We start from the raw sequence: 24237 nt of genomic DNA on the forward strand, positions 1-24237 counted from the left end.
ATATATATTTATCTTATGTATGCACATTGCACATACTGTATTATTTATTGTCATTACATTTGTCTTTTTTTATCTACATACATGTATATACATTATCATATTATTATATTATATATAATATATTGTATTATTATTATTTATTTATGTTAATATTATATACATACTTTTACTTTTACATATATTTTTTATATACACATATATTTGTATATGTATATCTGATACACAACTGGCTTTACATAACTATTGGTGTTTTTCATAATTTATCATGTCTTTAATTTCTACTATGATAGTTTTTATTCTTCCTATTATATATATATATATATATATATATATATATATATATATATATATATATATATATATATATATATATATTACCTATATCCCTATACTTTTCTTGTCCACACACTTTAAGTTCTTTCTTCAAATGTAGGACAGTCGTAAAAAGCATTTCACTACATGTCGTACTGTGTATGATTTCGTATGTGATAAATGAAATTCGAATTTGAATAACGGGCCTGGGTCTTTGCCCCGCTTTCGGTTTATCAGACAGCGACCGGTGTGCTCCATCACATTCCGGCGGAGATTCCAGGATTCCATCTCCAAACACTTCCATGAGCAGCTCAGAGAAGAAGGCAGAGGGCCGAGGACCTTCAATGGATTCCGGTAACCCAATGATTCTTATGTTATTACGCCGGGTGCAAGACTCGAGATCCACAACTTTAGCAAGCAATTTAGCATTGCTCTCTGCTAACATAGCGCAGGTAGTTTCCAAAGCGTTTGTACCGGAGAATTTTAGCTTGTGAACAGGGTTGCCAGATTGGACTGAAGATTTCCATCCCAACTACAGCTTAAAACCCGACCATTAAAAAAAAAAACAGCCCAAAATTCACACTGTTATAACTAATACAATAACAGTTATAACAGTTAATAAATTTGTGATATCGGCTTAACGAGTTGAACGATTACAACAACCCGCTAATCAAGACTGAAGTCTGACCGGACAGGACTCTGCTGAACCTTATTGGCTAAAATGAAGCATATAATTAAAACGTCGACATTACATATTACACTTTATTTAATCGTTTGAATAGAAAATTAATAAAATATCATGTTTATAGTCAAAAATAAAAACCCGCCAGTTGCATTTAAAAAAAACAGCCCAGATTTTATCAACCCACCCAATGCACTTTTTCACGGTGAGACGTGACCAAAAGAAGCCCAATTGGGCGGAATAGCGCCCAATCTGGCAACACTGCTTGTGAAGTCAGGCTTCTGATTGGCCAACATGGCTTTACGGTTGAGATTATATTGCCACCTGTTGGTGTTGCATGCTCTTGACAGCGCTTCAGACCACGGTGTTGTGTTTTCATGCGGACGAGATTGTTTTTAAAAACGAGGGAGGAAAAACTCCGTTTTTAAAAATACCCGTGTATGTGTGGACTAAAGTCTGCAGAGAGAGCAGCCTGGTGTTCCTCCAAGAGTTTGGCGACAGCTGCCATGCTAACTACTTTATCGCCTTCTCCGCACGGCTCAGCTTTTTGATCCTTTTTGCCATATTTTGTTGATTTAGCTGCCATGTTTTAATATAGGCATCTCTATATTATATATGCTCGCTAACCATAGTGCTCAAATAGCAAAGAAATAGGAATAAGTCGTGGGATTTAAAGCAGTTGTAAAATGAAAAGCTGCAGGAGCAGAACTCAAGGCGTCTTTACATCCTCACACCGTCCCGGAAGCGCTTTAGTGTTTTTATAATTGTCTTTCCGCATAGGAATTGAACTTGGCACTGATAATGGACTTCGTAATGATGGCCAACAAAGTCCACATTATGATATGGCTACTAACCTGCTTCCCATTTCTTTTTGTTTATGGACAAAACACAGGACCGTAAGTAATCATGAGGAAAATTATACTGTAACATTTGTGTAATACTGTATGTGTAACAGGTATAAATGTATATTTAGTACACACCGTTTTACAATGCAGAATTACACAAAATATTAGTTATACCTGATGTTTCTGTTTCTGTGTGTTTCCCCTTTAATTGTGTGGTCAGTATGCTTCCACATACTGTCATTCCTATACTCCTGGTCATAGGAGTATAGGAATGACTGGTCATGAAATGTGAAATGTGACTGAGAGGATATGAAGATTTCTGAGCTAATCTTGTGGTTAATCTGACTCATATGGAGGTCACAATTTCTACACAACAAACATTGATTACAGAAACTTATTCTACAGACCAAAAGGTCAGTCTAGACTTGTACAAAGGTAGAACATGCACAACTCTGCACAGGCTCTAACCCAAGCTTCAGGGTCAATCCAGGGATTTCCATTAAATGTATAACCATTGTATGTGGTTTTGAAAGAGAAAGCTTTATGTAGGTGATGCTAGATGTATGTCTAATTTTAAATATGTTTTTAAGGCATTAAATGACTTTATATACAGTTGGTTTACCACAAAAGGTTTTACCACAAAAAGTCAAACACATAACAGTTTCTATGTTTGTGCAGCCATAAGGGTGATGTAACAGAAAACTCTGGGACAGATTTTGAGGATCCATGTAAACAAGTTTTATTAAACAGTATGTCATAATAAGAACAGGGAGAGTAAATAGCAAAATTATTTTTAATCATATAATTATTCATACTGCAATATACAAAAATCACCAACAAATGAACAGGCCAAAGACAAAAGAAAGGGGTAGGGCCAAACAAGGTTTAGAACTAGTGGTGGAACAGGACATGACAATAAAGAGGTTCAAAATAAGGGTAAGGGTGCCCTCTGTCAGTGTAGCAGGGCATAATTTGGGATTATCCTCTGTTAACCCTGCTGTCCTGTGCTTTGAGTTTTGTTATTGTCTCTATCTAGACTCTTGGATTCAGCCCAGTAAATATTGCTTGTATAGCATCCATAATTAAATGCGAGTAGGTGATACATGATCACATATATCCCATTCAATGTGTATGTTATTGTAGGATTATGAAGCTTTATTAATAATCCTTAAGTCAGTGTAACTTCAGCCTGCATATAGTTCTGCAGTACTAATTAAGTTTATTAAGTTTAAAACATTACTGCCACCTTCCTACAATAGCTTATTTTACATAACCTTTACTTTACCATTGTGCATCTCTTTACTGCTTTTCACACACACAAAGAATAATCACAAAATAGATGTATTTTTTTCGTTTTAGATTTTTCATAGTGACATTTCCTGCAGTCATAGAGTCTGGCTCTGAGGCTAAGCTGTGTGTTGATCTTATGAAGCCTAATGAGACTCTGCAAATGGACATCTATCTGATTCACAAGGACCAGAACAAAAGTGTTTTACAGGAGACAGTGGTAAAGGAGATTCACCGCTGCTCCCAGTTTAAGGTCAGAAATCCCATATAAAGTGAGGGGAAATAAGTTTTTTTTTTGTTATTTTAAACTATTTCCAGTGAATACTGTATTTCCACTTTAGATTCACGTACATAATGTCTTTTGACTTCATACTTATAAATATGAAGAAACAAGGATGAATTAATTTACATAAAAATGTATACGGTATGTTGAAAAACTTGATGAGGAAATGTGGAGATATTTATACTGGAATTATATTAAATAACTAAAGCAGAAGCGCCTGAATACTTATTTGCCCTCAGTTATATATTTCATTATTTTAATTTTATAGGATTGTGACTGATGTTTCAATATCCATGACATCTTCACAGGCTCCACATGTTAAGGGAGAATCAGTACAAGAGATCAAGGTAGAGGTCAAAGGTGAAAGCTTTAAGATAACAGAGAAAGCAAAAGTGATGTTTAAATCCTACAACCCATTAGTATTTATTCAGACTGATAAACCCATCTACAATCCAGGCCAAACAGGTGACTAAATTCCTGCACCATACTTCACTAATTCCAAGGCCTTTAAATTGTTAGAGAATTGTAGATTCAGCTTAAAACGCATTTCTTTTTCTTTTTTTTCCACAGTAAATTTCAGGATCGTCACCATGGATTCCAATTTTATTCCCCTTGAACAAAAGGTAAAATGACACTTTTTAATTCAAATATTTAATTTGATATAATAAATGAGTGCATAAAACTGAGTTTTAGCTGGTTACATGTAACTGCACAGATTATTATCACACCCTTCTTTGTGTAATATCTTTATATTGTATTAATAAAACAAAAAACAACTTAATTAGATTTATGCCGTTATATTCTCCTTTACAGTACAGCACAGTAAGAATTGAGGTAAGAAAATGAAACTATACCTAATTTTTTTATTTTATTTTATTTTTGTGACATTGTTGTTCATTTTAATAATTGGTTAATATTGATTATTTAAAAAAATAATACTATTTTTATGAACCAATCAGGATAATAAGAATAACAGGATTGGTCAGTGGACGAATGTGACCCCAACAGGTCTGATACTGCAGCTTTCTCATGAACTAAATGTTGAGGCTCCACAGGGAGAATATCAGATCATTGCTAACATTGGAACTGAATTATTCACACACTCTTTCACGGTGAAAAAGTATGGTAAGATTTTTTTTATTAATTTACTTGTAATGACTACATAATATACAGTACAAAATAAGTTTTAATAAAATTATATTGACATTTGACTTGCAGTCTTACCCAAGTTTGAGATTACAGTAAAAGCACCAGAAAAACACAGTGTTGGTGAGGAGGAACTGAAGCTGGAGATTTGTGGAACGTAGGTGACAGCTTCAAAAGAAAACAACAAAAATAGAATACACTTATGTTGCCCAAAAAGTCACTGTCTGGAACAAAGGTTAATGCTTGTGCATTTTTAAGGTACACTTATGGACAGCCAGTACCTGGTGCAGCACTGGTGCAAGTGTGTCGTAAATTTCGGCAGAATTATTTTCACCATCAGAACGCTCCAATGGTGTCACCATGCCTGGTTGAAACAGTGGAGGTGCGAAAGTAACACTATATTAAAGAGTCTAATGTTTTTTATCTTTATACTGATATAGTTCTCACCCTGTATTTGTTTTTGTGTTTTCCTAAAAGATGGGAAAGACTGGTTGTGTCTTACATATATTGAATGTGTCAACTTTCATCAATTCTGAATTAGAAAAAAATTTTGAGAACATCCTTAATGCTACTGTTACACTGACAGAGGAAGGAACAGGTGAGAGCTGAGGGAGACAAGGCACAAAAGACATGTGAACTTCAAGTTATGCTGATATGTATTTGATCAATATTTAACAATATTAATCAATATTATTAACATATGTATCGTATATTGGTCTTTTTTTTTTTTTTTTTTTTTTAGAAGTTTCCATGGTGAAATCTATAATCATAGCTCTCACATTCCAAATCGGTAAAGTGGAGCTTGTGGATTTACCAAAATACTTTGAAAATGGCACCTTTATAGAAGGAAGTGTGAGTTGTCCTCTGACTTTCTGTAAACATTCATATTAGTGATGTTTTTCACAACTTTGTCCAAATTGTCAATTCTTCTTTCTCTGATTAACAGATTAAAGTTACTACCTTCAGTGGAACACCAATTCCTAACAAGAAGGTGTATCTTTCAGAAGGTGAATGGTGGTCTCAAACGCTACTACTCAATCTTACTACAGACAATAATGGCTTGGCAAACTTCTCAGTCCCTTCACCTGAACATCCTAAAACAGAAACAACATTGAGGGTATGATACAATGACCTTAGATTTGAAATCATTTCAATCGATTTTTATAACTAATTTTCACTGTTATCTAGGCAAGTGTCAATCTGGAGGAAAAATACCACCAATACAAAACACCATTCTTTTCAACTGCAGAAAAACATATACAGCTCCTCCAACCTGCTAAACCTTACAGTCCGGTGTTCAGTAAACTGTCAATAGAGAGCTCAGAGGAACTGTTTAAATGTGGTGCTGAAATTCCCATAACCATTAACTACTATATTGTTGGTGAAACTACTGAAAGTTTCAGTATTGATCTTATGTACATGGTAAGTACATGCAGCAAGATTGTATTGTATGTTTACAAGTGAAAGCCTTCTGTATTAACTTCATTCCAGCAGTTTAAACTGAAATGCACCTGACAGTGATGAACAAATATTTTGGCTTTCTGGTCCAGGTCTTATCTAAAGGAGCCATAGTCCACCATGGTTTTGAGAAAGTCGAAGTGAAAGACTCTACAGCTTTGAGAAACGGGAAAATCTCATTCAAATTGTCAGTTGTTGCTGAGCTGGCTCCTGTAGTGCAGGTTCTGGCATATTCTGTCCTGCCCAGTGAAAATCTTGTTGTTGCAAAGAAGAATTTTGATGTGGAAAAATGTTTTAAAAATCAGGTACTACTGACCCTTTCAGATTTTTATCTTACTTTTCATATATATGTATTCTTCCCTGGTTACAGTCAATTACTGTAATGGATTATTTTGAGTTCTGATCTGATTTCTGCCTGAGATGATGAAGCTGAAGATACTTAAACATTTTGTTATGGAATGGACTCCAGGTTTCGCTACAGTTCTCTCCCTCTAAGGCAGTTCCTGGAGAGAAGAACACTCTCGAGATCTCAGCTCATCCTGGTTCATTGTGTGGCCTCAGTGTTGTAGACCAGAGTGTGTTCATCTTGGATTCTGAGAACCGTCTAAACACAAATAAGGTCAAGATTTACTTAATCTTCTAACATTGCTTCGTTTTTTGAGCCTGTTTTAAATTCTAGCACAGTCTATTACTGCTAAAACTAAGTACCAAGTGAATTAAATTCATTCTAGCTTTTATTCCTGTATAACCCTAAAACCATCATCCTAAAATTTGTATTTGTTTCCTTAAAATATACACATTTTGTACTGTGAAATTGTCAGGAGTATCTGTTGTGATGGAAAGTAGGTTACTCAGGTTACTGTCTGTGTGGAGATTCACATGTTCTGACTGTGTCTTTGGTGTGTTATGGAGTGGTGATTGTATGACATCATCAGTGGCTGCAGTTCTCTTCTCATTGGGTTCATACAGGAGTGACAGGAAACCCTGGATGTTGTTGTCTGTTCACAGACCCACAGTTACATACAGAGCCAACATTTGAATTATCCCCTCTTCATGGCTAGGGGTTAGTGTTTTAATACCTGTATAATCTGTAGGTTAGATTAGATTCAACCTTATTGTCATTGCACATGGGTACAAGGCAACAAAATGCAGTTAGCATCTAACCAGAAGAGCAAAGCAGATGAATAAAATAGAAAGCTATGTGCAGATATACAGACAATATATATATTGGTGGGATATATTAGGCAGCAAGTGAACATTTTATCCTCAACGTTGATGTGTTAGAAGCATGAAAAATGGGCAAAGGATTTGAGTGAGTTTTTACAAGGGCCAAATTGTGATGGCTAGACCGCTGGATCAGAGCATTTCCAAAACTGCAGCTCTTGTGGAGTGTTCCCGGTCTGCAGTGGTCAGTATCTATCAAAGGCGGTCCAAGGAAGGAACAGTGGTGAACCGGTGACCGGTCATGGGTGGCCAGGGCTTATTGATGCACCTGGGGAGTGAAGGCTGTCCCGTGTGGTCTGATCCAACATATGAACTACTGTTGATCAAATTGCTGAAGAAGTTAATGCTGGTTCTGATAGAAAGGTGTCAGAATACACAGTCCATCACAGTTTGTTGCATATGGGGCTGCATAGTTGCAGACTAGTCAGGGTGCCCATGCACATGAATTTAATATGCAGTTAGCCCGCCCTTTGCAGTTATAACAGCTTCAAATCTTCTGGGGAGGCTTTCCACAAGGTTTAGGAGTGTGTTTAAGGGAATGTTTGACTATTCCTCTAAAGGCACATTTGTGAGGTCAGGCACTGATGTTGGATGTGAAGGTCTGGCTTGTAGTCTCTGCTCTATTTCATCCCAAATGTGTTCTAGACAAGTCCTCAGAAATGTGAGGACTTCGCGGGTAATAATTTGATCTTCTAGAACTTAGAAAGGTTATGCACAGGTAGCAGCAGCACAGATCTCCTGAAGCAGTGTACCTCTAAGTACTCCCCATGATAAGGAGATTTTCCTCGTGAAATGATGTCATGACAGGGTCCTAACACAAAGTCTGCCTATTGGCTGAGATGATGACCACCAAGTGTCTGTACTTAGACATGGGTCTTTGATTAGATTTGTGGGCACTAGGCATATATCCCCATTACAGGTAAAAAGCTGGTCTGATTATTGAATTGCTTCTGTACAGAAGGTTTGTCAGTTGGTTCCCCTATATTGACAGATGTGAAGAGTCTATAGATGCCATGGGGAATGTTTTGGTGCCGGCATCATCATCCAGCATGACCAGTTTGGCAGTGGGTCAGTGATGGTCTGGGGAGATATATACTTAGAGAATTGCACAGAAATCCGTGTGCTAGGCACTGGTACACTTACTGCTGTTAGGCACCTTGTCAGACTTTAGGTTGGTGCAGTGGACCCTGGGTTCCTCCTGGTGCATGACGGTGTGTAGGCAGTTTCTGGATGATGAAAGCATTGATGCAATTGATTGGCCCTCATGTCCCCCAGACCTGAATCTAATTGAGAACCGCTGGTATCACAGTATCCAAAGCCAGCAAGTAGCACCACAGTCTCTCTAGGAGCACAATGTTGCCCTGATACAGGTCTGGGAGGAGACCTTGGTCAACCGTCTTAACAGGAGGATGCCCAGACATTGTCAGAAATGCGTACAGCCACATGAAGGTCAAACACATTATGAGTTGTCGTAATGAAATTCATGTAAGTTGGATCAGTCTGTAATTTGAAATTTTTAATTTGTTTTTCAGTGTCATTTTAAATCCAGTCCTGAATAGGTTGATGTTGGATTTAAGATCTAATGTGTGATTTAAGTCTAATTTTAATCTAATTTTATTGAGCAGTGTACATCTTGGATAGGATGACAGTCTACCACAGGACACTATGCACACATTTGCAGTATCATTCACACTAAGGAGCGCCATATTTTTAGGGTGGGAATAAACCAGAGAACCCAGAGGTGGCCATGTAAAATCTGAGAGCATGCAGAACTCCACACAGAGAGCAACCCAAACCCAAATTCCAACTAATGAACATGGTGCTATGTTCAGCTCAGCTGTGTTAACACTATGCTGCATCAGAACCAAGCAAATTACTAGTAAAGGGAATTTAGGAAGAAAATTATATATATATATATATATAGACAGAATAATAATTATAATAATAATAATGGAGTTTGTTGCTATTCCTTGCATAAACCTTTTTGTTTTTTGTCACAAAGTATTTTTTGTCTGTGTTTTGAGACATACTGTATATGATATCTAATAATCAGTGAAATATGTCTTTCATAGATATTTAAATTGTTGCCTGTGACATCTATGTCAGATTATCCCTTCGTGGTTGAAGACTGGCATCTTATATCTCAACAAGATGTACCTGATGTACGTACTGGCCATGCTTACAGTACATTAAAGATACCTTGGTAGGATTTAAATAGTAACAATAGGAACAATTTTAATGTTCTTTTGTTTAATGTTCTTTTAATGTGTACAATCGCTATTCATAAAGTTAAAGCATAGAAGTTTTTAAATCTCTTCTGTTAATGTACATACAAAGGTCAAAAAGTACTAGTAGTACTAGTAGTGTGACTAATGTAATGTTAAACTATATCTCCCATAGAGATCACTCTATTCGATTGCTGTTAGGCCTCCACAGGATGAAGAGGTTGACTGTGTTTACAGTACAATAAAGGTAAAAGACAGATTGGTGGTCAAATGTAATAAGTGCTTGTGTAAATATGTGTGTAAAAATGTTATTACAGTACACAACAAATACCTACAGGATCAGGAAATAGCACTTACAGGATGTGGCTTTACATTCATTTTGTCTGTTGCATGTAGCTTAACCTGCCTCAGAGGTGAGACATGCACACACAACAGTGTATCTCATTAATTTTTAAATCATATTGACCACAACAAAGTTTTTTGGAATCAGTTATATTAGACATACAAATGGGAGTCAGTCAGATAGATAACTTTACTTGCATGTTATTTAAATGTATTTACATAGAAACTATTTAGTTTTCAATGCAGTTTTCAAAATTTACTACACTAATTATGACTTATTTTAACTCAACAGGGAGTGGGGATGAAGATGATAACAAATTTGGCTAGAGAACCTCACTGTTCGATACACGAAAGACCGAATTATTACACTTTCCTTCAAGGTAGATCCAGGCCTTTTTCCATTTTAAATAAAATTATATTAATTAAATAAATAATGCTATATAAATATTATATGTATACATATGTACAGCTAAATGCATATCAGTGATATGCAGTGTACTACACAGTCCTCAATATTTCTAACTTTTTAAATAGATTTCAAAAAACTAATCTATTAAGTGTACTAATTACTTTTATCATTTTCAAAGCCGCTGAAATGGACACATACCATAATTTTGGTTGGAAGCTTGAAGAGGTGTCAATAGATTATGAACCCAGTGAGACAGTCCGTAAATTCTTCCCAGAAACATGGATTTGGCAACTGTCTGAAGTGGGGTCAGTATATCAGCTTGTTGCATAATGTTGTTTATTTATAGGCTGTAGAGGAATATGAACGTCGATGGAGTATTTATTTTTGCTCAGATTGAAAGCTTGCCTGAAATCATACAGACATCATAATGAGACAGATCCCAATTTTACACACAGCAGCACTGCCTCCTGGCTTCATAACTGATTCTGATATTTCTGGAATGGAACAAAACCAAATCTGCTAAAAGATGGTGACAGCCCAGTGATTTTTATTGTTCACTGGAGCTTCCAGGTTATAGTGGAAGGGTTTGCTGTAACATGGGCATCAGAAAAACAAAGGCAGGATGCAAGTGCATTAGATCAACATGTTTATTAGGCCCACATCAAATATTTATAGTCTAAGTCAAAAGATGAACTTATAAAATCCATATTTAAACTCAGAAAGACAAGCATGGGTCAAAACCAAGTTGTTGTCATGGAGGGCTTGGCTATTTCCCTGTTGGAACACTAGGGGGCTTTCCAGCAGGGGTTTGTTTATACCTGTGCCATGTGTCTTTGTTTGTTTGTGTTCTCACTTGTTTGCCCCACCCGATCCTTAGCTTGTTCCCGCTGCTGCACAGCTGTCCCTTATGTTTAAATGATTACCTTCCCTACGTATACGGGTTCTGTTATGTGTGGTTTTTGCGTAGTCCTCATTGTTATTGTGCCTCTTCTGTTCCAATTTTGTGTTGAGTTTTTCCCCAGTGTTTATGTGTATGTTTCTGTTTACTTTTAAAAAAATAAAGTATATTATCGCGACTGGCGGCTATCCCTGCACTTTGGGTCTGATCTTGCCTTGTCAAGGACACCATTACGTGACAGAAGTCAAAACAAACATATAATGAAGCTGTACAAGAAATAGGATTTAGAAGCAGATATTAAATAAATTAAACTGCAACAGTGAAACACAAGGGTTTAAATACACAGACGAATTGTGAATAGATACAAAAGAGGTGAGAACAATTATGACACCTTAGAGCAAGAGCATGTCTAGAGATGCCGTCTTGTGCGCCTCAGACTTATGATTGCTTGGAAAAGAGAAGTACATAATGTTCTAATCACCAAAGGAAAAAGAGCAAATGAAAAAAACTTTCAGAATAGACAATGCCCACTTGTGGTAAATTCAATTACAAAAACTGATATGAATGCTTTGAACACTAAACAGATTCCTGTAATGGTCTCACCTCTCTAATTTGCTTGCAGTTTAATGTATTGGGGATCCAACAGTAGAATAGTATTAACAAATGTTTTAATTGGCATGTTTCTACACAACATTTGTGGTTTATGAGTTTACAGTTTTTTTTATTTTCCAATTCAAGGGACTCTGGATCAGTACAGCTTCCTGTCACTGTTCCTGACACCATCACCACTTGGGAGACAGAGGCATTCTGCGTATCCTCTAAGGGTCTGGGTCTGGCTCCTCCTGTTCAGCTCACTGTGTTTCAGCCCTTCTTCCTGGAGCTCTCGTTGCCCTACTCCATTATCCGGGGAGAGGTTTTTGAGCTGAAGGCCACTGTCTTCAATTATCTTTCCAAATGCATTATGGTACTGAAAGACTAAGATTTAATTTTTACAAATATTGTGACATTTGAGACGGACAGTAAATGAATCACCTGTGCCTCACTGACAGGTTAAAGTGACCCCAGCCCCTTCCTCAGATTATACTCTGGAACCATCTTCTGAGGGCGAATATTCATCCTGCCTGTGTGCAAATGGAAGAAAGACCTTCAAGTGGACTTTAATTCCATCTGTCCTTGGTTAGACTTCAAACCTTTTTGGCTGAGACGTGTTTGATGTTCATTATATATTTATTGCTTTATATTTTTGAGAATTCATGAGTTTGTTATCATGCTACAGGAGTCGTGAATGTGACCGTGAGTGCTGAGGCAGAACAATCCCAGACTGTGTGTGATAATGAGATTGTAAGTGTTCCAGAGAGAGGCCGTATTGACACGGTTACACGAAGCCTCATAGTACAGGTCAGTGTCTCAAAAATAAGTGTAACCTTAAATTGTAAAACTGTTCCTTATTATGCTATAATCTAATAAAATTATTTCCCCTGTAGGCTGAAGGAACTGAAAAGATGAAGAGCCTGAGCTGGTTATTTTGTCCCGATGGTTAGACTGGCAAATATTTTTGCAATTGATTCATATCTGATTGTTTCACGCAAACATGTTTGTTAACGTTATTTTCTACTCCCTGATAAAGATGGTGATGCCTTTTATTTTACTTCTAGGCACCAGTGTTTCAGAAGAGCTGGAGCTGATTCTTCCTGAGGATGTAATAGAGGGATCAATGCGAGCTTCTGTTTCAGTTCTTGGTAAGACAAAAAACATTATGGTGTTTTCAACAAAATGGTAAAAAGACTCTCATGTGATTTTTTTTTTGTTGTTGGCACTGGGACCATGTTACAATGCTGTCAACTTTTCACATTCACTTTGTCTCATGCAAGAGCCAAGGTAGTTGACTTGTACTTGGGAAAGACTGCAACCTATAGCTTAATACCAAGCCTGCTTCTCCGAGTGTCCAAATGATTGTTTTTAGTCTCTGTTTACAACATATGCAGATATCTTCCAGATGTGCAGGCGTTCCTTGGACCACAAATGGGGGAACCTTGTTCCTGAAGAATTTTGTCATTCAGTCAAGTCCAGGGCATCTCATCTACATGAAGCAGAGGGTTGAACAAAGAGCAACAAGCTCTGCTCAAGGAGCTCTCTTTGGTCTTGTGTCTGTTGATGCTGTTACAGGTGGCTTCTCAGGCTAGGAATTAATTGATTGGCATGGCTTTGCATGGTTACTTAGTAGTTGCCTTAGACCTCCAGGGTAGGGAGTCTGGTTCCCATCTCCATGCTGCGTGCAAAGAGTTTGCCTGCATTCTCTGTGCTTCAGATGTTTTCTTCATGTACTATGGTCTCTTTTCCCAGTCCAAAGACATGCGTTGTAGTCATCTCTAAATTGTCTGTGCTTGTACCCTGCGATGCAATGTGTTGGCACCCTGTCCACTGTGTCCCCTCCTTGTGCCCTGAGTCCCCAGGATTCAGCAGATTTACAGATAACTTGAGTTGATTATTTTGTGTTGACTATGCAAATACTCATGAAATGTCTAATCATACACCGATCAGACATTCTGACCACATGTCTAATATTGTGTTGGTCCCCCTTTTCCTGCCAAAACAGCCCTGACCCATCATACACTGTATATTCTAACACCATTCTATCAGAACCAGCATTAACTTCAGCAATTTGAGCAACAGTCGCTTGTCTGTTGGATCGGATCACACAGGCCAGTCTTCTCTCCCCACATGGATCAGCGAGCCTTGGCTGTCCATGACCCTGACCACTGTTCCTTCTTTGGACCACTTTTGATAGATACTGACCACTGCAGGCTGGGAACACCCCACAAGAGCTGCAGCTTTGGAGATGGTCTGATCTAGTGGTCTAGCCATCACAATTTGGCCGTTGTCAAACTTGCTCAAATCCTTACGCTCGTCCATTTTTCCTGCTTCTAACACATCAACATTGAGGACATGACCTCCACGCCATGATGAGGAGATAATCAGTGTTATTCTCTTCACCTGTCAGTGGTCATAATGTTATGGCTGATCGGTGTATATCTCAACATATAACTGTGCGTAGTTTTATGAAATCAATTACAATGCAAATCAAAGCTAAAAATGCAAGCTAACATTAAATTAAACATATGGGTAGTGGACATAAGTAGCCATGATAACAATACTAAGCACATATTGTACAACTAATTATTGGGACATTCCTAGTCAGCATTCTGTTGGCCTGCTGTTTGACATGAATAAGAATTAGTGCTGTGGAGTTTCAGTGAATGGTTCAACTATATGTTTTTGTCAGCAATAATAAACTGATACAGAATATTTTTGTGTTCATTTGTAGGAGACATACTTGGCCTTGCATTACAAAATCTGGATGGACTGCTAAAGATGCCATATGGCTGTGGAGAACAAAACATCGCTATTCTTGCCCCCAATATCTACATTCTTCAGTATCTAGAGAACACCGAGCAGCTCACCTCAGATATCCGTGAGAGGGCTACTGGTTTTCTAAAGAGTGGTCAGTGAGATTATATTTCCCTTTATAATCTTTAAAAGTCAATAATAGCCATTATGAATATATTTTTTTATGAAATAATCAGAATCAGTAATTTGTCTTTACACAGGATACCAGAGGCAGCTAAACTATAAGCATTTTAGTGGTGGATATAGCACATTTGGCAGGGAAAAGGAGAACACATGGTAAGAATTTCTTAAAGCAAACTCTGTAGACTACAGGTAATGTTAATGACAAGTGATTATCAACTTTTTATCTTTCTGGTATGTACAAAATGTTTTTGTACATAAAAATAAATCTCCACTTCCAGGTTAACTGCGTTTGTACTAAGGACTTTTGGCAAAGCACAACGTTACATCTTTATTGATCCAGAAAACATTAAAAGTACAAAGGAATGGCTCATAGGTATGCAGAGGTCAGATGGCTGTTTCATACAACAGGGAAATCTGTTTAATAATAGAATGAAGGTATGTCTTGTATTTGGTGTGTCCATACTGCAGAACATATTTCTGAATAAATTGACTGAATTTCTGTTTCATGTATTACAGGGTGGTGTGAATGATGAAGTGACCATTACTGCTTACATCACTGCATCATTGCTTGAATTGGGCATTACAGTGCAGGTAAGAGCTTGAGACATGACAAAGCAAATATATATGTATATATAGGAAAATACATTTTTTTCTACACAGTGTGTATTAGATAGTGTACTATGTGTGTGTTTTCATTGCAGGATCCCGTTGTGAATAAAGGGCTGTTGTGCCTAAAATCTTCTATTTCTAACCTGAAGAACACCTACACCACTGCACTGTTGGCCTACACTTTCAGTTTGACTGTAGACAAAGAAATTCGAGAGCAGCTACTAAAAGAGCTGGATAATGTCTCCATTCGAGAAGGTATTGAGTTAATCAGTGTATATTTATCATTTTCATTAGTTGCAAATATAACATTTATCATTTAGATTATTTGGAGAGGGAAGTATTACACTAAATAACACTTGGCATATTGACATACAATAATACAGTATAATAATATGCTGTTTTGGACAAAGCAAATAATCATCTGGTGCTGTTATGGTTGTAACATCCAGTGGTTCAATTGAAACGTTACTGGAAAAATGTGGAAACGTACATTGTGAAACAAATCTAAATAAACCATCTTACATTCATCACTCCACATGATATGACTTTAAAGATAGTTTGGAAAATAGTAAGTGCAAGAAGCTCAATCTCTGATTAATCCGGTTTTAATGAGACATTCATTTAAATGCTGATGTTTTTTTTTTTTTTGCAAACTGTGAACAACAGGCATAATTTAGAGCAGTAAAGTGTGATTTATCATTATCACTAATCTAAACAAATTTGTTGTAGATGGTCATCTCCACTGGTCTCAGCCAACATTAAATGACTCTGACAATGATGACAATGAAGGCTCCTTGTCAGTGGAAATCAGCTCCTACGTGCTGCTAGCTGTTCTCACTTCAGATCAACTCACTGCTGCTGATTTGGGCTATGCTAATAGGATAGTCAGCTGGCTGGTGAAGCAGCAAAATCCATATGGAGGTTTTTCATCCACCCAGGTACTCGATTCATCTGCAGCCCTTCCTTTAGCCTCTTTTGCATTTAGCCATTATGATGATAAATCAGTGTATGTTTATTTTTTCAATTAGGACACAGTGGTGGCTCTCCATGCTCTGGCTCTGTATTCCACTAAAGTGTTCAGCTCAGAAGGCTCTAGCACAGTAACTGTAAAGTCAGCAGATGGACACAGTCACAACTTTGATGTGAACCAGAACAACAAGTTACTGTACCAAGAAAGATCATTGCAGGATGTTCCTGGCAAATTCAGCATTGATGTGAAGGGCTCCACCTGCGTGTCAGTGCAGGTCAGTGCATCTAATGCCTCCAGTCTTCCAAACCTTCATTTTTTTTGAGAGAAAAATACAGTCCTATGAATCTTCAAGTGATTGTATAAGCACTGACTGCCCAGTTTCCCCAACAAATGCTTTTTTTTAAAAGTCTATTCAATATATTTTTAATTTATTGCATTTTGTTTATTAACTGAAATCCCTGCTTGCAGACAGCACTTTTCTACAATGTCCCCACACCTACTGAAATCAGTACACTGAACATTTTAGTGAAGACTGAGGGAAACTGCACAAAATCATTTGGTCACACTTTGACCCTCAAGTTCACTGTTGGGTAAGAATAAATGTATGACATATCTTTGACTCGAAGTGAGAAAAAAATTGGTAAATGATGTCTTCATAGTATAAGGAAATACCGTTATTTAGGTGTAGAGTAGAATGCTATATCTATATACAGGGGTTGGACAATGAAACAAACACTGGCCAGTTTAGTGTTGGAGGATTCATGGCTAAATTTGACCAGCCTGGTGGCCAATCTTCATTGATTGCACATTCCACCAGTAAGAGCAGAGTGTGAAGGTTTAATTAGCAGAGTAATAGCACAGTTTTGCTTAAAATATTGCAATGTACACAACATTATGGGTGACATATCAGAGTTCAAAAGAGGACAAATTGTTGGTGCACGTCTCGCTGGCGCATCTGTGACTAAGACAGCAAGTCTTTGTGATGTATCAAGAGCCACGGTATCCAGGGTAATGTCAGCATACCACAAAGAAGGACGAACCACATCCAACAGGAGTAACTGTGGACGCAAGAGGAAGCTGTCTGAAAGGGATGTCCGGGTGCTATCCCGGATTGTATCCAAAAAACATAAAACCACAGCTGCCCAACTCACTGCAGAATTAAATGTGCACCTCAACTCTCCTGTTTCCACCAAAACTGTCCGTCGGGAGCTCCACAGGGTCAATGTACATGTCCGGCTATAGCCAAACCTTTGGTCACTCGTGCCAATGCCAAACATCGGTTTCAATGGTTCCAGCAGCGAAAATCTTGAGCTGTGGACAATGTGAAACATGTATTGTTCTCTGATGAGTCCACCTTCACTGTCTTTCCCACATCCAGGAGAGTTATGGTGTGGAGAAGCCCCAAAGAAGCGTACCACCCAGACTGTTGTATGCCCAGAGTGAAGCATGGGGGTGGATCAGTGATAGTTTGGGCTGCAATATCATGGCATTCCCTAGGCCCAATACTTGTGCTAGATGGGCGCGTCACTGCCAAGGAGTACCGAACCATTCTGGAGGACCATGTGCACCCAATGGTTCAAACGTTGTATCCTGAAGGCGGTGCCGTGTATCAGGATGATAATGCACCAATACACACAGCAAGACTGGTGACAGAGTGGTTTGATGCACATGAAAGTGAAGTTGAACATCTCCCATGGCCTGCACAGTCACCAGATCTAAATATTATTGAGCCACTTTGGGGTGTTTTGGAGGAGCGAGTCAGGAAACGTTTTCCTCCACCAGCATCATGTAGTGACCTGGCCACTATTCTGCAAGAAGAATGGCTCAAAATCCCTCTGGCCACTGTGCAGGACTTGTATCTGTCATTCCCAAGACGAATTGATGCTGTATTGGCCGCAAAAGGAGGCCCTACACCATACTAATGAATTATTGTGGTCTAAAACCAGGCGTTTCAGTTTCATTGTCCAACCCCTGTACATACATATATATATATACAGTGGGGGAAAAAATTATTTGATCCCCTGCTGATTTTGTACGTTTGCCTACTGACAAAGAAATGATCAGTCTGTTATTTTAATGGTAGGTTTATCTGAACACTGAGAGACAGAATAACAACAAAAAAAATCCAGAAAAACACATTTCAAAAAAGTCATACATTGATTTGCATTTTATTGAGTGAAATAAGTATTTGACCCCTTTACAAAACATGACTTAGTACTTGGTGGCAAACCCTTGTTGGCAATTACAAACGTCAGACATTTCTTGTAGTTGGCCACCAGGTTTGCACACATCTCACATCTCAAGGAATTTGGACCCACTCCTCTTTGCATCCACGACCCATTTTCAATGCCCTGGCTGAGGGAAGGAGGTTCTCACTCAAGATTTGATGGTACATGGCTCCGTCCATCGTCCCTTTGATGCGGTGTGGTTGTCCTGTCCCCTTAGCAGAAAAACACCCCCAAAGCATAATGTTTCCACCTCCATGTTTGACGGTGGGGATGGTCTTCTTGGAGTCATAGGCAGCATTCCTCCTCCTCCAAACATGGCAAGTTGAGTTGATGCCAAAGAGCTGCCACATGACCGCTGAATCATTCAGATGTTCACTGGCAAACTTCAGATGAGCCTGTACATGTGCTTTCTTTAGCAGGGGGACCTTGCGGGCGCTACTGGATTTCAGTCTTTCATGGTATAGTGTGTTACCAATTGTTTTCTTGGTGACTATGGTCCCAGCTGCCTTGAGATCATTGACAAAATCTTCCAGTGTAATTCTGGGCTGATTCCTCGCCGTTCTCATGATCAGTGAAACTCCATGAGGTGAGATCTTGCATGGAGCCCCAGACCAAGGAAGATTGACAGTCCTTTTGTGTTTCTTCCATTTGGGAATAATCGCACCAACTGTTGCTGCTTGGCGATGGTCTTGTAGCTCATTCCAGCCTTGTGTAGGTCTACAATCTTGTCCCTGACATCCATGGACAGCTCTTTGGTCTTGGCCATGATGGAGAGTTTGGAATCTGATTGATTGCTTCCTTCTGTGGACAGGTGTCTTTCATACAGTTAACGAGCTGAGATTAAGAGCACTCCCCGAGAGTGCTCCTACTGTAATCTCAGCTCCTTACCTGTATAAAAGACACATGGGAGCCAGAAATCTTTCTGACTGATAGGGGATCAAATACTTATTTCACTCATTAAAATGCAAATCAATGTATAACTTTTCTGAAATGCGTTTTTCTGGATTTTATTGTTGTTATTCTGTCTCTCACTGTTCAAATACACCTACCATTAAAATTACAGACTGATCATTTCTTTGTCAGTGGGCAAACGTACAAAATCAGCAGGGGATCAAATAATTTTTAATATATATATATAACTTTACCCTGGAGTGATTTTTTTCATTTGCTATCATTATTAATGAGGATACTGTTATTGAATTTTTTTCCAGATATAATGGAGCACTAAACAGCACTAACATGATCATAGTGGATATAAAACTCTTATCAGGGTTCACAGCAGATCCTGCTGAAGTAAGGAGTAGGAATATTGCTAAGATTTCTGTAATATACATACCTAGACAACCAGATATTTAAATACATAGGTACTGAAATGGTAACAGTAGAATAATTATTGCATTGTTTTTCTAGCTGAAAAGAGGCATTTTGGTGGAACGGGTGGATTCTAAAGATGACCATATTATCATGTATATCAAAGAGGTAAGAGGATAATATGTATACAATATTTATCATTAACTATATTACACAACTGTGCTTTGCATCCTGCCCAAGAAATATGTATTATTTATTACATGTAAAACAACATATATGATGGAGTGTGTGTACAATATAATGCCTGGTGTATCTCCAACAGCTCCAAAAGAAAATTCCTATCAACTATGAGCTTCACATTAAGCAGGTGCTTCCTGTCAAAAGTCTCAAGCCAGCATTAATCAAAATTTATGATTACTACCAAACAAGTAAGATTTTCCTGGTTTGTGTTATTTAATAATTTACTGTAATGATTGCATTCTACTGCTTTAATTTTCTAATATTGACCATATTTCATTTAGGTGACCAGTCTGAGACAGAATACACCTCTCCATGTGTGTAGGGTTTTAAATTTGCATTTGAAGATGCAGAACATCCTTTGTCTATCTGCTCTATGCTGGTTCAATCTATATTTTATTATATGATTTATTATATGATTTTTTTTGTGGAATTAAAATACCCTTCAAATGCCTTCTGTGTGAATGTTTTGTTGAAGATATTGACAGTATTGTAATATATCGATATCGTGTGTTTGAAATTTAAAACATTAAATTTCATCTTAATTTGTCATTGTGTAAGTGTGCTAGTCTATTCATGGGAAGATATGCCCATATATGAACACTTAATAATAATTAATAATGAATGTAAAATTGCTTCCAGAAAATACAACTGATATTCTAACAACAGTATAATTGATAAAGATCTGAGTCGGACCATTAATTGGAGAGTGCAGTATGGCTGGGTTGGGGATTGGTAAACACAATATCTCTAATTGACTCTGTATTGGATTACGGAACAAATCCACTACTGCGTCTATGCAGATCAGCTGCCCAGTGATCAGTGCCATTCTGCACAATGCCAATGGTTGTGGCAATGAAATTCTTAGTAGCCTCAGAGAGTTTCGTTTGTTTCCTGTATAATCTTATATATATCTTATATTATTTAAACCTTAATAAAATTATCCTATCCAATATACAATGAATACAATAGGAAACATACAGGTAAGAAACGTGTGCATTTGAAGACTACACCCATGACCGCTGGGTTCACTTTTGTTTACATTTATAATGTAATGTGTCGCGGATGGAAATCAGAGAAGGTATCTTATTTATGTAAATTCTAAGGTTAAACACACACACTGAAGTAAAAGTCTGCTAGCTTGGTGTGAAGCAGAACCAGAAAATGATTGTTAAAATGTCCATACTATTGACCTTTTCCTGTTTAAAATATCACAATAAATTATTTCATCCTTCAGAACTGCTAGCCTAAAAAAATTAGGAAAACAAGCATTTCTACAATTTCCCGTACATTAGTGTATTAGTAGTGGAGTACAAATTGGCAATTTTATTTTATTTAATAAGTGTGCACAGAAAAAAAGACAAGAACAAAGAAATCAGAAGATCATTAGCATGAGAAATAGTGGTGCTCTAATCCATGATTGGGAGGAAACCCATGTGTTTAAAGAAATGGTCAATGACACTCACCTGCTGAAACTGGAGGAAAGGCAAAAATGTCTCAAAAGTATATGAACTTAATGGCAGAGATCAAACATTAACTCATTACTCGTGTTTTTCACATGATAAAATAGCGTTGTTTAATTTGTTTATTTATTTAATTGTTTGTTTGTTTGTTTTGGATGCAAGTGCAGAGTTTATTTGAAAGAAAAATCAAAAAGGAAAACAACCTAAAACAATTAGACAAGGTCAGGCAATCAGTAGACAGACCTATCTAGACTTGGCAAAACTCAATAAACCAAACAGACAGGGCCAGGTACCAGACAGCCAGGTGCACACACACATACATCTCCTCAACACCTAATTCCAGGAGCCAGACTTCCACTGAAGAGGCAGGGTATTTATGGTGCTGATGGGGAACAGGTGGTTGTTTTTAATTTTATTTTTTTTGCATAATAATATAGCATACATATGTAGAGTATCACAATGTAGTCAATTATTATCAGTTGCATTCATTATAGAATTAAAGGAACAGACAGAAGAAAAAAGCCTATACAGGGGATAACAGAGAATTTCTAAAAGAAAAGGATTTAAAGATTCTATACATCATTTTAATGAATTTATTCATTTATTATATCTTTTAAGACCTCAATGTAAAGCTTAAGTTCAATTTTAAATAGTGTAATGTCCATGTGTAATGTCCTTTTGTTTGTGTATATGGTATTTCCCATACATAATTATTAAATTAATCAAATTTAGCTTTAAACTTTTATTTTTACACACCAAAAATATATCTTTAATTAATTTTGTAAATTTAAATATTAGATATGCAATATACTATATTCTCACTCGTAAGGATCTGGACAGAAACTGGATGATGACGGTTCTCCCTCTGATGGTGCTTCCTTCCAGTTTTTTTCCAAACCGGTGTACTATATCTACCTCTTGTTGTATTTTGTTGGTAAACTCTGAAGAACTGCACAACAGATATCCAGGACCTGTATCTTTGTGTCTTCACCTGCCTGCTCTGCCAGACCATTATCTCAGATTCCATCTTCTTTATACGGTTCTATCTCATAGAGCCTGGAATCAATCTCCAAACATTTTCTTACCGTGTGCATCACTGATCTCATGGATCAACTTCACGTCCTTTTTCACATTTTTCACGTCATCTTTTACTTCACTGGAGAGGAATTCTGTTGTTTTCTTTAATGCTTCAGTCCTCACTGTATTTGCCATTAAGAGCTCCTCTAATCCTTTTTTTGACTCCTGCATTTATGCATCGTACAAAGTTTTCTTGAATTTCCGAGAGAGACGGCTCTCTTTTACTTTTCCTCAGATCAGGAGTGTTCGGGGTGAAATCCGGTGCAGGAAGTTCAGTGTCCTGCACTACTTACACTGAACAAAATTATAAATGCAACACTTTTGTTTTTGCCCCCATTTTTCATGAGCTGAACTCAAAGATCTAAGACTATTTCTATGTACACAAAAGGCCTATTTCTCTCAAATATTGTTCACAAATCTGTCTAAATCTGTGTTAGTGAGCATATCAAGATGCTGATTAGACAGCATGATTATTGCACAGGTGTGCCTTAGGCTGGCCACAATAAAAGGCCACTCTAAAATGTGCAGTTTTATCACACAGCACAATGCCACAGATGTCGCAAGTTTTGAGGGAGCGTGCAATTGGCATGATGACTGCAGGAATGTCCACCAGAGCTGTTGCCCATGAATTGAATGTTCATTTCTCTACCATAAGCCAAGAAAAAGTCTTAGATCTTTGAGTTCAGTTCATGAAAAATGGGGGCAAAAACAAAAGTGTTGCGTTTATAATTTTGTTCAGTATATGAGTGCACTGATTGAAGGTCAGTGAGACAAATGTGCACTTCATCATCTTTATTCTTCATCTTTTTTAGCTGCTTTGTTATGCTCTTTTGTTTGACCTTACTCTTCCTCTCTTTCCATTTTTTCACCATTTGATGCAGTCTCACTCTAAGTTGCAAAATTGAACAATAATTTACAAAAACAGTCCAGGTTAATTATCAGACAAATAATAAGAACTTACATTTACACTTACTTTTTAAACAAACAAAAAAATATAGAGGTGACGGCAGTGGTGTCCAGTCAACAGGGGGCGCACTTAAAGTTAGCCGGGGAAGACTGATACTTTAACACGTGAACATTGATTTTAATAACAAAATAAATCATTAATAATATAATTTAATCGTAATATTCCTCTGTTAGTCATCATTTATTTATTTATAGTTTTCATTTATTTACAATAAAAAATCAAAACTGTATTTCATTCATGTGTGTGTGTGGGGGGGGGTCGACAAACGAGTGTGTATGTGGTTACGTAAACCTTTGAAAAACATGTGACTTGAGGCTGAGCTCTGATTGGCATGTTTTAAATTTTCCTTGGGGTGCAGAACTCTGCTCCCTGAACCCGCCCACTTTTGTTGTTAGCGAATCAATATTGTTTTATTGTACTTGGCCTCATGTGATTGGACCATTCTCAATGAGTCTCATTACCGTCAGTTAACGGGCAGGTACTAGTGATGGGAAGTTCTTTGCATCTCATTCAGCAAAATGAACGAATCTTTTTTCGAGTCACTCCAGCAGAATGTAATTAAAATGTTACATGTTAATTCTCCAACACATCTACTCACGCACATATTGATCACATTTTGAATAAGAAAGAACTGTCATATTATAAGTAATAGCTTACTTGTGTCTTGAGGCTATGCAGTCTGTTACTTCATCACCTTAACTCCGGATTTTTTGGGTCGAATTCGTTCGTTCTT

General features: G+C 37.4%; 1 protein-coding gene across 1 annotated transcript; it reads left to right on the plus strand.

Annotated features, from left to right (window-relative positions):
• Nucleotides 1-1321: 1321 nt before the first annotated feature.
• On the plus strand, nucleotides 1322-20547 carry LOC131367751 (alpha-2-macroglobulin-like). The gene is made up of 35 exons (XM_058413231.1): nucleotides 1322-1890; nucleotides 3199-3379; nucleotides 3718-3874; nucleotides 3980-4032; nucleotides 4223-4243; nucleotides 4369-4534; nucleotides 4628-4712; nucleotides 4814-4937; nucleotides 5033-5153; nucleotides 5298-5407; nucleotides 5502-5672; nucleotides 5744-5977; nucleotides 6106-6318; nucleotides 6483-6632; nucleotides 9310-9399; nucleotides 9638-9709; nucleotides 10097-10184; nucleotides 10392-10518; nucleotides 11850-12075; nucleotides 12161-12287; nucleotides 12388-12509; nucleotides 12596-12647; nucleotides 12767-12850; nucleotides 14437-14613; nucleotides 14720-14795; nucleotides 14921-15077; nucleotides 15159-15233; nucleotides 15344-15506; nucleotides 15981-16189; nucleotides 16280-16495; nucleotides 16690-16811; nucleotides 19661-19742; nucleotides 19860-19928; nucleotides 20083-20188; nucleotides 20282-20547. The coding sequence occupies exons 1-35, from the start codon at nucleotides 1796-1798 to the stop codon at nucleotides 20320-20322; spliced, it is 4362 nt and encodes a 1453-aa protein (XP_058269214.1). The 5' UTR covers nucleotides 1322-1795; the 3' UTR covers nucleotides 20323-20547.
• Nucleotides 20548-24237: the final 3690 nt, after the last annotated feature.

This window comes from Hemibagrus wyckioides, linkage group LG17 (assembly GCF_019097595.1).
Source record: "Hemibagrus wyckioides isolate EC202008001 linkage group LG17, SWU_Hwy_1.0, whole genome shotgun sequence".
Taxonomy (NCBI): Eukaryota; Metazoa; Chordata; class Actinopteri; order Siluriformes; family Bagridae; genus Hemibagrus; species Hemibagrus wyckioides.